General features: G+C 41.6%; 1 protein-coding gene across 1 annotated transcript in view; it reads left to right on the top strand.

Annotated features, from left to right (window-relative positions):
* Positions 1–16748, top strand: part of ndst1a (N-deacetylase/N-sulfotransferase (heparan glucosaminyl) 1a) — a 64854-nt gene extending 48106 nt beyond the window's left edge. Inside the window, exons 4-15 of the mRNA XM_080416216.1 lie at positions 2917–3004; positions 4413–4567; positions 6017–6202; positions 7319–7447; positions 7614–7796; positions 8835–8931; positions 9193–9316; positions 9615–9789; positions 12718–12888; positions 13715–13824; positions 14476–14578; positions 14693–16748. Coding sequence (XP_080272342.1) covers positions 2917–3004; positions 4413–4567; positions 6017–6202; positions 7319–7447; positions 7614–7796; positions 8835–8931; positions 9193–9316; positions 9615–9789; positions 12718–12888; positions 13715–13824; positions 14476–14578; positions 14693–14812 — 1641 coding nt within the window. The 3' untranslated portion in view covers positions 14813–16748. The remainder of the gene's footprint in view (positions 1–2916; positions 3005–4412; positions 4568–6016; positions 6203–7318; positions 7448–7613; positions 7797–8834; positions 8932–9192; positions 9317–9614; positions 9790–12717; positions 12889–13714; positions 13825–14475; positions 14579–14692) is intronic.
* Positions 16749–16855: the final 107 nt, after the last annotated feature.

The raw sequence follows: 16855 nt of genomic DNA, 5'->3' as shown, positions 1-16855 counted from the left end.
TAAATTCCCTCTCCCTTGTTCTAACGGTGGTTGCCAGGCAATTGAACTGTTCAATTCAACTTTTCTGCTCATGCTTCAACGTAGAAAACCGACAACCGACATAATGCTGTTGCTGTTTGCGCGATTGAACCACTCAGCTGCGCGTGCATGTAAATATGACCGCCACAGAATTGGATTTGTGAGACCGACCAGCTGGTCAGGATCACGGCCGAGCAGCTGAAAACTGGACGATTCTGATTGGGTGTGGGTGGGCTGATTGCTTGGTACATCTACACATACCGTACAAGCCAGCAGTTGTACTAGCCAGTTACAATGTGATTGTCCCTCCGCCCAAGGGATGATCAATTTATCTTGTAGCAATAGCTACCAAGTCTGAGAATAATTACACAATAAGCAGAAAAGGAGAATTGTTTAAAAACACAATTTGCGTCCATGTCTTCTAATGTAATGTGTTGTTGGCTACTGTGTGTGTGTGTGTGTACTGTGCACGAACAGGGACCGGAGGGACAGAGCGAGAAGAGGCTGTCACTAGTTAATCGATTGTGGAGGCTGTTGTTTTCTTGGACAGAAAATAGAAATAGAAACTTGATAAAATGGGTCTTATATATACCTAGACAGCAGTTAGTATACCAGAGTGGCCCACCCCAGCAAAACCCTCTTTTTTTCCCTTTCTTTTTTTTAAACATTTTGTTAGAATGAATTGACTGTCAAATACCCCTAGCAGCACCATTTGTCCAGGAGCTTATTGGTATTTCAGTTCTGACCATTCAGGAACCCGTACCAAATTGCCTCCGGTTCTCAGTACTTAGCCCTAGCTCATAGGCTTGCATATTTGAATGTGTTTGAGTGAAAGTTAAATTATTTATTTGATGCTGCACAATACAGGCTATCTTCATACATAGTATGGTGATGGTCTATCATTTAGCCAAATGAAAATGGTGATCTTTACCAATAACAACAAAAATGCTTCACAAGATCAATGTTGGTGTAACATACAAGATTTGCTAAAACAAGTATAGATAACCATTAGAACTACGATCCAACTTTCATGAAGAGCATGAAAGTTGGATTTTGCATACAGACAAACCCTGACCTAGACCACTGGTTCTTAACATATGGTAAGGGGACCCCCAGAGGTCCCAGGCGTCCCCAGCTAAAATGTTTGAGAAAAGGCTGAGAATCACTGCTCTAGATCAGGGGTCTTCAACGTTTTTCAGGCCAAGGACCCCTTGGCTGAGAGAGATAAAGCAGGGACCCCCATTATATATTGTATAAAATATATTTTTCCCCCATAGATTTCATAGGCAGCTTCATAGACTTGTTTGACAGCACTGTCATCAGTGAGTGTTGGATTCATGTTAATGTGGATTTACAGACATTTAACCACTTAAACCGTCAATACTAAGTAGGCTAAACTTGACCTTTTACTCTGTACTTGGTATAAGGATAATTCCTTTTAACAGGACGTTCATGAAAGTCCTTGCGGGCTTGTTTCCAATGAGGGCCTGTGAGCAATTAGGGGTTAAGAGTCTTGCTCAGGGACAAATTTCATTTCATCGACACATATGCTGGCGTGGCCTGGAATCGTACCTGGGGCAACCAGGGCCTCTGGCTCCCTAGGCGGGCTCACTAACCACTCAGCTATGGCCGCTCTTTTTTTCCCCTAAACCAAACCTCGTTGGCAAAAATAGTTCTCCTCAGAATAGGGATGCTTGGTTGAAGCGGTTAATGTAAAAATCACACAAAGATTTGGCGGACCCCCTCTAGTAACTCTGAGGACCCCCTAAAGGTCCCCAGACCCCCTGTTGAAGACCTCTGCTCTAGATATCTTGACTTATGGCTTATGTCGTAAAAAGTCGGCGGACAGTCCTCTTCCTTTTCACTGAGACGCAGTGGAACACGGTGTTGTTAGCGTACAGAAGCAGTTCATGTGGGATTTGAACAAGCCAGCCGAGGGCGTCCCTAACCAGAAATAAAGAGACCAGAAATATTGGTTGTTTTCCCCTGAAACACCCATGTGCTGTCCCGCTGCTAGTTAAAACCAGCCTCTTTCCTCCTGAATGGTTCCGTCCCAGGATGCCTCAAAGCAGACAGACTCCAGTGCTCATACTGTCACAGAAGCTCAGTGGCCATGAATATTTCAATGTGCCTCTAGAGACATACAAAGAAAGAGAACTCCTTCTTGCGTCCCCTTCTTGAGTGGAACAGACCCCCCCCCACCCCCCACATGCAGGCAGGGGGTAGAGGAAAACTTGGGGAAGAGGCATCAAGGCTTTCTCACTGGCAAGGCAGCACAACTGCTAGGAGGAATGAATCGCAGCCTGAGAGAGGGAGAGAGATTGTGTGTGTGTGTGTGTGTGTGTGTGTGTGTGTTATCATCCAGTCAAATGAAACAAACACCCAAAATCAGAGGAGGGCAAAGAATCAAAAACAATGGAGGATAGACTGAAGCAACTTCGGGGTCAATGTTGTTGCTGTGTTCCAAAAGAAACTTCCACAACAAAGATTTGTAGATTGCATGTACATGCACAGCCACTCCACACACATGCCTGGAAGTGTAAACGTGCCTGTGGGAGGGTGTGCATGCTCATGAACTCGTTTACAATTTAGGCATTTAGCGGACGCTCTTATCCAGAGCGACTTACAAAAAGGTAAACACATGCAGCAAAAGCAGAGAGACAGTGTAGTGTGTCAGTAAACTAGGATCACAGGTAAACCAAGAACCTAGCATCAGTCTAAACAATACTATCAAAAATAATCGTCTATACACTAAAGGATACCAGGTACACAATGAACCTAGCATCAGTCTAAATAACATGCTATCTAAATGACATCTTGCATAAGTCTGCATGGCCGTTTACTGTATACTGTATATGTGTGTGTTGACTCACTTGTTTACTGTGTTTTCCGGCTCAGGCTCTACTTGAGACACAGAAGGAGCTTCGTACTCATGTTCCCAACTTCACCTTCAACCTGGGCTTCTCTGGGAAATTCTTCCATGCCGGTAAAATACTGTGGCCTTTTGAGAGCCCCCTGTTTATTCAGCCTCAGCACTGATAAAAAACATGGCACCAAAACTGAATGTGATAACACCCGTACATCTGTAGTTGAAGAACAAGTTTTTACATGCTCTTTTTTTTCGTTCGTTCTTTATCCATCACTCTTCTATCTCATATCTCGTTGTTCTTCTGTCTGAACCCGATACCGTCCTACACTTACTTCTCTTCATTCGTTTCTACCTTCACTTTGCCCATTTCCTTTACCTGCTTAACTTAACTTTTTACATTGACCTTGCATTACCTTTACCCTTTTTATGGCATGGCTCTTACTGTGTGTGTGTGTGTGTGTGTGTGTGTGTGTGTGTGTGTGTGTGTGTGTGTGTGTGTGTGTGTGTGTGTGTGTGTGTGTGAGCTAATCTCACAAACCAAACCACTGGACACTATCGTAAACCTTGTGTGCACGCTCCCAGTAGGCCACTGAAGTACCTCCATATAAAAAAAAAACAAAAAGACATATTTTCTCATACTTTTTGAAATATAGAAATAAAAACTTAAAATTATAATGACTTTAATATAATAGTTGTTTTTTTGGGGGGGGGGGGATTTGACCCACAGACCCAGGAGATATCATTTTTCGAAGATCTAGACTCCTATCCACTTCCTTGTTAACTTATTAAATTCTGTATCTCGGCTCCTGTGTACTTTTATTTTTACTATGAAAAATCTCTGGCAGTGGGCAAACGCAGCCAGAAATAAGTCTAGCAGTGAATGAGTTAACCTTTTCGTTACCGTTTCCCACCGTTTTCTTTTCTAAAAATAATTCTACACCTCTTATACCTAGAAAGTAGCTGAACATGCTTTACAGCAGAGATAAATCGGCATGGGGCTTTTAAAATCTTCACATGAACCCTCAAATTGACTTGAAGAATAATGTAATATAGCTGTACATGAGAAATAGACTTCATAGTTGTGATATTGAAACGTATTGTTAGTCATATTTTTCAATATTGTAATGACAGATTACATTAAATTACCCTGGCTGTGGACCCCCTGACCCAACATTGAAAAGTACTGCAATAGGTCATACAGTATAAACACAGTGGTGGTCAGACAAGACAAACTAAAGTTGGTAAATTCATAGCAGTAGTAGTCCCACCGCTTTACAGCGGCTTAAATGCATAAAACACCTTAAAACATTAACATTATTTACCCATTCAATCCGGGAACGCACACTGTGTCATTTTAGATTTTTTGCTATATTTTAAACTTTGGGCTATTCAGAAATAGCAGATATACAAGCTCATAGCACAGCCTCGAGTGCCGCGCTACGAGCTTGTAGATCTGCTATTTAAAAAATATATATATATATTTTTTGCAAATCTTGGAATATATTGTTCATCTGTGTTCCTGAAGGTTCTGATGAGGAGGACCTAGGAGATGACTTGCTGCTGTCCTACGTCAAGGAGTTCTGGTGGTTCCCACACATGTGGAGCCACATGCAGCCGCACCTCTTCCACAACCAGTCTGTGCTGGCTGAGCAGATGCTGCTCAACAAAAGATTTGCCATGGTGAGTCGCAGGCATCAAGCACTCATCCTGTGTCTGAAGGCAGTGTAATCAATTCCCAGTTTAGGCATTTAGCATGCAGCTCATTGACCATGACTCGCCAATCACCGTATGCTTGTTGACCATTTTCCAAAGATGGTCTTTGAGAAAGCCAGTGTTTTCCATTCATTTCAGTACAATACAATTTCACAATCAATACAATCAACTTGCTGGGACCTTGCTTGAGAGATAGGTAATAATAGGGTGGCACTGTCTCAGGAGGCAGAGTGGCCGTATTGGAATTGAAATGTTTCCGGTTTGATCCCTAGCCCCTGCTGGCTTTGTGACAATTAGTGTCCTTGAGCAAGACAGTGACTGAAGAACACCTAATTGCTCCCGATGAGCAGGTTGGTGCCTTGCGTGGGTTTCCTCTGTCGATGGTTTGTCACTGTATGTCAGTGATTCTCAACCAGTGGTCCGGGGACCACCAGTGGTCCTTGAGGAGGTTCCAGGTGGTCCCCAGATAAATGATGTTGATAACCAAATGGACCCTTATAGATCTTTAACTCTTGAGAGTGTAAAATGAAACCAATCTGGCGTTAAAATTATTGTTAAACATCTGCATTACTTAATTAAAGAATTGTTATTTTGATCAAAGTTTGCCTGTTATCTCTCCTATGGTACCACATCAATACAGCATGGAATTGTGGACAAAATCCAACGAACAAACAAAATATTAAAAGTTTTGGGTCTGAGAGTCTAAATTTCATGAAATGGTTATAAATCCGTGGCTCAAATGCAGAATAAATAATGGAACTTGATAAGAAAAGCGTTGAAAACCACTGCTGTATGTGAAGGGTGAATAAAATGCACATTGTAAAGCGCTTTGGAGAAAGGCGCTACATAAACGCACCATTTATAGTTGAGGTAATGCTATACACTGCAGTAGTTGCATTATTGTTGCCACAAATGGTCCCTGGAGAAAAGCTTGATTTGCGAATGAAATGCAATTCTCCATGACTTATTAATCACACCGTTTTGTTGGTTCAGTTGTCAGTTTCTAAAATAAAGTAGTTTTGGACAAAATGTAAACAAACGTACAATTACCGTGACCTGAAATTTAACTCGCAACATATTGACGAAGCTGTGAGTAGACGATAACATGTTTATACCGTTCTGGTCCTTCAACATTAAGTCAAACAACAGATAAAATGGAATTGGAGTGCTTGGAGAGCAAGGATATTATGCTACAATTTATCTAGGATAACAAGAAAATAACAAAGCTGGCATCTAAATAGTCAAAGAGACACAGTAACCAAGGACCGACCACACACACACACACACACACACACACACACACACACACACACACACACACACACACACAGCTGGAGCTTTTTGCCTCTGGTCTTGACCATCCAAGTTTAGATGTGTTGATGTTCTCCTGATTACTTCTCATTCTCTCTTCACCAGGAGCATGGCATCCCAACTAACATGGGCTATGCAGTGGCTCCCCATCATTCTGGGGTGTACCCCGTACATCTGCAACTGTATGACGCCTGGAAGAAGGTGTGGGGCATCAAAGTGACCAGCACAGAGGAATACCCCCACCTGAAGCCTGCCCGCTTCCGACGAGGTTTCATCCACAGTGGCATCAGTGTAAGGCCACACACCCGTATTGTGCGGCTGCAATGTGTCTTACTGCTCTGGCCGGTCTATTTTCCTCCTCTGTGCTTTTTTTGTTTCAGCTTATAGTTTTGTTCTTCTCTTCAGCCGCGTAGTTCTTGCTCACTCTCCCCTCCAACTCCTGCAGCCGTCCATAATCTATTCTCTATCTGTCCATTTCTGACAAATCACAATCTTTGTGATCTCATCGTTGATGTCAATCATTTTCTTGCCATCCTACCTTTGACCCACCCCCACTCGAGCTACTGAGACACATTCGGGTTTTATTTATGTGGCAACGGAGGCCTCAAGGAAGCTATCATCATCTCCATAGTAGTTTAGTGAACCGCATGGTATCAAACAGCCCTGTCACATGTAATTGTGTGACTTCAGTACCACAATGATGACTGACAATGTTGGCCAGAAGATAGCAAATGCTTGTACAAAGCCAATCACTGAAATGTCAACATTGTGAAATTTTTGGCTTTTGTTTTGCTTGGCAGCGCTTGGGTAATCTAAAAAAAAAATGCGCCCACACACACACCCTAAACAAAGCTTTAGGATACCAGGGGAATGTTGTTTCTCATACATTTTAATATTTGAAGAAAACTGTTTTTATTTTGCCAGCCTTAATCAAGCTTTGTTTTTGAGGTCATATCAAGCGTTTCACAAGTCAACTAAAGCTCACTTTGAAAACAAAAGAATGGAAAATATTGAAATATTTCCGCAGGCTTTCACCGTGACCTTCAGTACTGATAGGAAATAATGACGCCTCAGTCCAGTCCTTTGTAGTGGTTGCATTTCTTCATTCAGAACCTCTATCTCAAGGACAACAGTTTGGACAGTCTCCACTGCTTACCCATGATTGATATTCAGTTCCCCAGACTCTCCAAACTGTAAACGCATTTCCATGAATTTCCATATAGACTCAGAGTGGATAAGAGGTTTGCCTTGGCTAGATGAGCAGCATAATATGAACGTTATTGAAAGCAAACGATGTGTGTGGGACTATCGGCTTGGGTATTGACTGCTCTGTATTCAGCAGAGGTGTGTGTGTGTGTGTGTGTGTCTCTCACTTCGTTGATCTGTATTTCTGTGTTCATATTTCAGGTGCTGCCCAGGCAGACGTGCGGTCTCTTCACACACACCATCTTCTACAAAGACTACCCAGGCAGTCCCAATGAACTGGACAAGCTCATCAATGGGGGAGAACTGTTCCTCACAGTGCTACTCAATCCTGTACGTTAAACGAACAAACGCCTGGATTCTTACTACGTTCACATTGCATTCATTTTAACCACTTTCATTGTCATTATAGGCAAAAAAAAAAAAAAAAAAATGTAATTGCTTGTAGATTATTGAACGCATCCCTACTTCATGCGCCACCTTTTCATCCCGTCCTCAGATCAGCATCTTCATGACCCACCTGTCCAACTATGGGAACGATCGCCTCGGCCTGTACACCTTCAAGAGTCTGGTGAAGTTTGTCCAGACGTGGACCAACCTGAAGTTGCAGACCCTGCCGCCTATCCAGCTGGCCCATAAGTATTTCAGCCTCTTCCCCTCTGAGAGAGACCCCCTCTGGCAGGTGAGACACTGAGAAATATGATCATTTCACAGCTTTTTTAATATGGTAATTCTATATTGGGAGGTGTTTATTTTGTGCAATATTGCACTGGGTGAGTTTTAATTTTTTTGTCGGACCCAGGGGCTGGCCAATACGTGTCCATGTCACTTACTTTACTCACTGACTCCCCATTGTTGAAACATGCATGCGTGCATGGTCCCTCCAGGCCATGGGATGTACAGTATGTGTAACATTTCGGTACATTACATTCAATATAATTTATCTACACATGTATACAGGTCTGGCTTAACTATATGCTTACAGAGTCTTGTTGAACAATATTTACATAGCATGCTTTTCAATTAAAATGGTGAAGTCTCAGTTTGGTTTCCACAACAAACCAAATTATAATGTGACATTTTATGTGTTTATTTTGACGAGATGAAGATAAATATTTGAGTTTGTCTCCAAGAAATAGCAAACAGAAGAGCTCTGCAGCGTATCCTCAGCCTTAACAAATATTGCTCATTATTTTGTTTTGACTGTGCTGATACATACTGTACACAAACAGCTGGTGACATCACAATATCAAAGGAGACACATGTCTATGCCCTCCCCAAGACCAACCAGTAGGGGTCAGCAGTGACAGGGACTACATTAGGGGGATTGGCATGGTGACATCACCGGAACCAACCATTTATTTCTGGGTAGATAACGCCGACAGCGTCGCATTGTAACAGCTCATTAACCTTATTTCTGGAAGAACAGGACACTTAGGATATTTATTGACCATTAGAAATATATTATTGTGTTGACAAACTAGTCATGGCTAATGTTCTGGACACTTTATTCTATATTGTGAAAACCTCCCGGAAATACGCGTTTGTTTACTAACATTCTGATCTGGTCTATAGGGAGTGAAAAAAGGGGGGAGTAAAAGAAGAGTAAATTACCTCTCTTGAAATCCACTGATGGTTTACATTTATTGTTTCATCATTTCAAGTTCATTAACACAATGAAATTTGAGTTTTTGTTTTCCTCTCCTTTTTGTGGCTACAGGATCCCTGTGAGGACAAAAGGCACAAGGACATTTGGTCCAAAGAGAAAACATGCGACCGCTTTCCCAAGCTGCTTGTCATTGGTCCTCAGAAGACAGGTGAGACAGTGCACCAGCACCCCCTACTGGCAACGGTTTGAAAATAATTTGGAGTATGCTTCTTTGAAGCAGTTTTTCATTTTTTTTGTTTTTATTTTATTTTTTTATTTATGTTCCTTTTACTTTGGGGTTTCTAACTAAGTTATATTGTTATTTAAAGAGATATCATGTCTCTTATATCTCCTGCTCTTTACCTATTTTTCCCACCTTAACCCTCCTCCACTCGTTGATACATGTGTCCATCTCTGTCTCAATTTCCAGGGACTACAGCCCTCTACCTGTTTCTGGGCATGCATCCTGACCTGACCAGTAATTACCCCAGCAAGGAGACCTTTGAGGAGATCCAGTTCTTCAATGGACACAACTATCACAGAGGGATTGACTGGTATGTGTGTGTGTGTGTGTGTGTGTGTGTGTGTGTGTGTGTGTGTGTGTGTGTGTGTGTGTATCTATATATAATTGGTTCTGTCCTCTCTGGTTCAAGTTGTGGCGGTTAATGGAAGCACGTTGTGTAGTTTTGATCTGAAATGAAAATCTGAATACAATCACACCCTCCATGGCACATAATTAAAAGCCACCGACAGAGTAAACACAGGGTGTGCAGTGAAAAATGATCGTATGCATTAAGAGCAAATTGTATCAGCCTGTAATACCTTTTGTGTATTTGTATTGAATTGTACCAGGTATATGGAGTACTTCCCTCTGCCCTCCAACACCAGTTCAGACTACTACTTTGAGAAGAGTGCCAACTACTTTGACTCTGAGGTCGCTGCAGAGCGGGCCGCAGCTCTTCTGCCCAAAGCCAAGATTGTCACCATCCTGATCAATCCAGCAGACAGGGCCTATTCCTGGTACCAGGTGAGTCTCAAATAGGGCCTGACCCACATATCACTTTCAAGCTGGTGTCCCTTATTTGGGAATGCCATTTAAGGGACAAAATAAAAAAAAATCACAAAAATAAATAAATGCAGCTCACAATGCGTTGCATTGTGAGCTTGTAGATCGGCGATGTTTTGAAATGTGTGAATAGGGCTTATGGGGTTAAATGAAATAAAGTTCAGTTTGTATTTATTTTTTATCTCTCAAAATGTTTTTGGTTTATCGCTTTATTTGCTTATAAGTTCAATGTTCTCAAATAGAAACTTGAATCAAATCAAAGTTTTCCAAATTGAATAGAACATTTTGGTCAACCACCGGTGCCGTTCCCAAAAACGGGAACGGCATCGGACCCATAATTTAGAAATCTGACATTGGTTGGGCTCTCATCTCAAGCATCATAGTGTTTATTATTATAATCAGGGATTAAATTGACCGGAGGCTGTCTGGGGCTCAGCACATACACAGCATCTCTAACAGCCTTAATTGTAAAACAAAACAAAAAACACAACCATATTCGTGCTGGCCATTCAAATGAGTAACGATTCACGTTTTTCAGAAGGGTGTATGCGCGTTACAAACGTAATTAATTAACTACAAATCTGTCACCATGATCATTCATTACATCAACATTCATTACCATCAACATTCATCACAAATTCATCACAATCACATTATTTTAGCTAGCTAGGTATGGCAATGATATCAGCACACTGGAAAAGTCATTATTTTCTTTTTTTACTTGAATATATTAAAAAACCTTTCCATTTATTGTAATTGATGACAAAAAACGTTGATGTAAAGATGTAGTGTATTTGGAGGCCATAGCATAGAACATAAAAACAAAGATATTCATTCTCTAGTGAGTGGCAGAATTGTAGAGTTGGTCCGTATGACAACATCACATGAAATTGCTGAGAAAGAAAATATGAAAACACTGCATCTCACAGAGCCATAAACTAGCTGACAAAATAGTCAGAAATGAAATGAGGCATGGATTACATCTATTCGATCCAAGGTTATCCAGGGTTATTGTGGATGAAAGCGCCTCTCTAATTAATTCATCCTGCCTTATTGTGTACCTCAGAACATCAGTTAAAGGCTCACAATCATTGATCTTTATCTTGGATCTTATTGAGCTCAAGAATACCACCGCAGTAGGAATTACTGATGGACTGCTGAGATATTGCTTGATGAAGTCTTATTTAAACAGTCTGGTGGCGGCCCTGTAATATGGAGCGACTTGGAGGCTGGTCAGCTGCTTCAGCTAAAGAATAGTTTGACAACTAATGCATGAGCAATTCAAAATAAGGCAGGCAAGCCAACAGAAGCAGGCCTAAAGTCTGTCGACTGAGCGCCATCCAAGTTGCATGCCACTAGGGTGGGAATATAAATTATAATCTATCTAATGTATAACCTATCTAGGGAGATATAATCTACTTTGAAATTGCGCATAGTACTTGACAATGGAAGTAAATTAGTCTATGTAGTTTCGACAACGTCCGAATCAAGAAATGTTGATATGAAATGTATTTCTGCACAGCATATTGTTGACAAAAGAAGAGGCTGCATAACTCTTAGCCACGATTCAGTATGAATTTATTCACAACCATCGTTTGACCACTAAGGTCTTCTTATGGGTTTTGAAAAACCCTGGCCGAAACATTGGTCTTGTTTTCTGCACCGTGGTCAGCACCTCCACAAGTCTGTTGGGTGCCCTAACCGCCCTTCTGTTTGCTCAGAACATTGTTAACAAACGTTTAAACTTATACAGTAGATACAGTGGCTGGTTACGGCATCCAGCCACTCGTGGGTGCTGTTAGTTAAGGAGTGTTGAGGATACAAACGTGTTGGTGGTTATTATGATGCAACATAACACCATTTATAAAGTATGAAATGAATCGATATTGAGCAACTGTCTGGCCTCTTTCTTGCTTAAAGGGAAGTATTTTTCATCATGTGATTTCAATTTCTGCTGAGGTCGCGTCATTTACTGTCAACTGCGGTGGTCTGCCATCTTGTCTGCAGCCTGATCCGAGTTGCTTTTGTGAAAAACTTTGCTTTATGATGGATGGTCTTGAAGAACTTAAATACTAGAGTCTCTGCAGTCCAGAGACATCAGAGTATCACAGTCAATCAATTTGATAAAAGTGCAGGATGGGAAAGAGGTTCTTCCAGAGATTGTCCATCATTGAAAATCAGCTCTTATGTTAACCAAAATGGTTGGCCCTCCTCTTGAGTCTTGGAAACCAACAAAGTACAGTACGTGAAAAAGTGGGTGCTTACCAGAAGGTCTGCTGACCCGTTAAGCATGTAGTAAACATTGTTAGTGGGTGAGAGAAGAACATTATAATCCTTTGAGGAGAACACAATTCTTATGCAATTATTGTTTTGGGTATTTTGCACTGTTATTCATAATTCAGGTTTGAAATGGTCTAACTGCTTACTAACAGAAAATTGTGCTACACTTCACTAAATGTGAAGTCAAGTAAAAGTCAAATTTGCTGCTTGAATACAAGAACTGAGAAGTAGGCTATTTTAATTTACCTTGCTCAAATCAAGTGAGTGCTCTCAAAAATAAAACAAAACTTTTTGGCTTAGAATTGTGTTTTGTCAAGAATACTCAACTCGAACATAATAAAAGAGCACTAAACACCATTGTCTGCCTTCAAGCATGCACATCCATAATTATCCATAATAATTATCAGACCTTTGTCCCAGCTGTTGGTACGCAAAAGCGCCTCGCGTCGTCTGATGTGCCGTGCATTATTTATTTTGGGTGCGCATTATGTTGTAACAGAATTTAGACTGTTCGCCTGATGTTATATACATTTTATGCAATGTTGAAATCCAGTGATGCACCCAGTGTCAGCCCCACACACTTGTAACACTGTCCTTCCTGTCCCACAGCACCAGAGAGCCCATGATGACCCGGTGGCCTTGAAATACTCCTTCCACAATGTCATCACAGCAGGCCACAACACCCCCATCAAACTGCGGGTGCTCCAGAACCGCTGCCTGGTACCGGGTTGGTACGCCATCCATATGGAGCGCTGGCTCAACCACTACCACTCCAGCCAGGTACTGTGGTATTTGTAGGCTGTTAACCGTTGGACCTATATAGGGGATTTTTGCTTTTTCACTGTTTTTGTTTGTAAGCCTAGGACATGGGTGCCTCCGTAAATTCACTCCCAGGGCGTTGGAGCTCACTGAGGGCTGTGTTGTTCGGAAATGTAGCCTCTAAAAAGAGATTCTGAGTACTGAACTCATAATGCTCTTAGACCCACTGAGCTCTGAATGCTCTGAACACTAAGCTCTGAACGCTCTCTGAACACTGAGCTCTGAATGCTCTCAGAACACCAAGTTCTGAACGCTCACAGAGCTCTGAACGCACTCTCTGAACACTGAGCTCCGAACTCTCTCACAACACAGAGCTCTGAATGCTATGAACTCTCAGATAAACCAGTGATAATGATTAAAGGTTTTATTAAATTCTCAGAATTAGGTTGTTTCCAAACCAAATTTACAGACAGGTGAAAGGAAACAAAATGATCAAAAGGGCATAAAAAACCCGGGTAGTTTTGAGAAGTGAAAAGCTTTTCATTCAATGAGCTTGAAACATTTAAATACACCAACGCGTGTCGGCTTGCGCCTGACAGACACTTTGACAGACATGGAAGTCACCAGTATCAGTGAAGAGGAACAAGTTGATCCCATTGTGTGTTTTTTCATTTCAGTGTGTTCGGTATTGAGGGAATTCACAGATTGAAAAAAAAGAGGGCGATTTTGATTCGTTGGGGTCAAAGGAGTGTGTGTGTATGTGTTAGTGTGTGTCTCTGTCCTTTCTGTACTGGTTAAGTTCTATAAAGGATATATCTAATGCTTTATACTCCTGTGTCTCTTCTAGCTGCTGGTACTCGATGGCCAGATGTTGAAGACTGAGCCGGCCTCAGTCATGGATAAAATCCAGAAGTTTCTAGGCCTGGCCAACGCAGTCAACTATCACAAGATCTTAGCGTGAGTGTCTGTTACGGATTGTTTTGTAAAGTCAAATGTGTCAGAGCAGTTATTGGCACATGTTTTGCATTATTACAGGCCTCCTCCAATGACCTTAAAATTACTTAAAGGCGCTCGGGTGGCGCAGTGGTAAAACTGCTTGCCCACCACAGCGGAGGTTGTGGGTTCAATTCCACAGCGGTGCATTCGGCTTTGTCGAATGTGTATACGAACACAATTGGCCCGTGTTCGGGGAATGATATTTGTCACTGCATGTAATCCTATGGGCTGGGGCGACGCCTTTCAGTGTTGGGCGGGAGGAGTAGGAAGAAGGCTCTACGTTCTCCCGGTGGGGGCTCCTCACTGGCAGGTTAGTCACTAGGGTACGACCGCAGTGACAACACACATGTGTGCGGAGGAATCAATCGGCATACAGACTAAATTGGGGAGAAAAAGGGCAAAATTCTTTTTTAATGATAACACTCGAAACTTTTTTTAATGATAACACTCAAAACGGAATGTGTGATTATCATACCTGTCAAAATTACGAACTAAATTAGTTTCATTTGTGCAGCAGGTGAATCAAGGTGAGGTCTTGCCTCCATTGCAATACAAACGAATGATTTGCATTGATTGCTTACATTTGATTACTTAACCCCCCCAAATCTCCAGGTTTGACCCTAAGAAAGGCTTCTGGTGTCAACTGCTAGAGGGAGGGAAGACCAAGTGTTTGGGAAAGAGTAAAGGACGGAGGTACCCTGACATGGACGCTGAGGTATGATGTCTCTCACATCATTTGTAGATGTACTGTATTTTATCTACCATATATAATTCATCCTGACAGTTGTATTTGTAAATGTTCAATCTCCTTTCTTTGTTTCACCACCAGTCCCAGGCGTTCCTCAGGGATTACTACAGGGATCACAACATTGAGCTGTCCAAGCTGCTGTACAGGATGGGTCAGCCGCTACCCAGCTGGCTCAGGGAGGAGCTGGTTCATACCAGGTAGCAGCACCCATGGTGGTCCACAGACTGAACCGCTGCTCAACCCCTGCCCTCCATCGGGGGTTCGGGGGTTTGTGACAGAGTATGATGGGAACTCTCTTGGAAGATGAAGTGGGACATATTCGACCCACATGGTTCTAGATGAGAATCAATATCTAAAGAGAATCGATCAAAGTGGAGATTTGAACACAGGTTGTGACCAACCTTAACATAGTGTGATCTTCATGAAATAGATGGATGGATGAAGGAAGAGTGGGTGGTGAGGAGGAATGCTGCATAGATGATAACCGGAGACAGTATTGAAGCGCATTCCCCTCCCTTTGTAAACCTTTATACAGTACAAACCAGAGACACGCAAGCCTTGGTGCAGGATTGTACCATGTTGTCACAGTGATAACATCTCCTACTCTCCTCATTTACACCTCTCCTTCACCTGAACTAAACTCTTCATCTTAAAATCAGAAGAACGAAGGCTGAGACTGTCAGTCTGCAGAGTGGGGTCGAGCTCACTTGAACACACAACCAATTGTGTTTCCAACTACAAAATGTACTGTACGAGTTGCCATGTTTGGAGCACAGTTAAGCAGGCAATGCAGAATGAATGGAGCTACTGTAGATTACTAGCTACTTGATGGACAAGACGACCTGGGCAACAGGTGCCCGTGGTGTCAAAAAGGAATTGTGTGGGATTAGCGGGCATCACTGACTGAGGCTACATGTTGTAGCTGATAGGCCTTGCTAGAATATAGTTATCGCATTTACAAGTGCCAGGACAGAATCTTCAATATAATATTATCATGTGGACTTTTGAGGGTTCTTCTTTTGTTTTTTTAAGATAGATTTTTTTTTTACCCAGATTTTTTTGTTTTAACTTTTCTATGATGCTGTTGGTGATGCATTGCATTATTGTAGAATGTACCACAACACAAAACACTACAGCTCAGTTTAGTTTTTAAGTGTCACAGGCGCAGATGTACAATAGCCTGGTTTGTTAATTTGTCAGTGTCTTAACCTTCTCTAGAGTCATTCTCATGGCTAAATCAGCAGGATCCGCAGGATGAACGTTGAAAGCACAATATTTAAAGTACTCTAGAGTGACCATCATTTCTCATCGTACACGTTTGGAAAGCACAGTCATACAAATGGATCTTACTACAGTCTGTGAAGGTAAACATAAGCTAGCTAAATATCCATTTAATACACACTCCAGTCCAAGAGTTTCAAACAGGATGTACAGAAGAAAAAAATAATTCTGGTTGGTACCAGTTTTCAGCAAGGGGTGGGCAGTTGTCAAACATTTTGTAAATTTGTCCTGTGTTTCATTTCATTTAGCAGTTGATTTTAAGTTGTCTCTTGGGAGAAAAACATAACTGATGCCAGGCGAACCAACAGTATGACTTGTAGACCGTACAGGCGGGTCTTACCACTGCAACTAGATGTCAAGCATTGATTACAGAAGCTGCTCTTTTTGCAATAGTTTTGTACGATGTTCTGACGTAATAACGATGCACATGTTGGTCCTCTTTTTATTTCCTGACATTGTAATGTACATAATACGCAGCGCTTGATCAACCTAAATTATTGAATGTGGGTTTACACTCTCCATTAGTCCCTTCTCACAGTGTGAAATGTCAGTACTGTACTAAAGGGAGTGGACGTGTATTGTTCTTTTACTTCATTTCATTGTACGGAGGTACAGTACATTATGTCGACAAGATTGTTTCCTTCTCACATCCTCTCACTGCCAACTGTTGTACATAGGTACCGAATCTCTTCATATAAAGTATTAATTAAAGTGATAACGCATAACAGCAACAATGGTACTAATCTCCTGGACTGTATGATAAAGATTTGTAATTGTTGTCAATAATTTTTACAGTGTAACTAATATTGTCGGTGCTTTTTAATTTGCAAATAAAACACCACTGTATTTTTCAGTAGTCAGCCATTTCACTTTCTTGCCTCATTAACCTCATTGTCTTCCTCTGTTTGCTCAGAAGTCATATTTTTCATTGAGGCCCACGTCGCCAAAAAGATAACACCAAGT

Source organism: Gymnoscopelus braueri, assembly GCF_963280865.1.
Source record: "Gymnoscopelus braueri genome assembly, chromosome: 20".
Classification (NCBI taxonomy): Eukaryota; Metazoa; Chordata; class Actinopteri; order Myctophiformes; family Myctophidae; genus Gymnoscopelus; species Gymnoscopelus braueri.
This window is presented reverse-complemented; position numbering and strand designations above follow the sequence as displayed.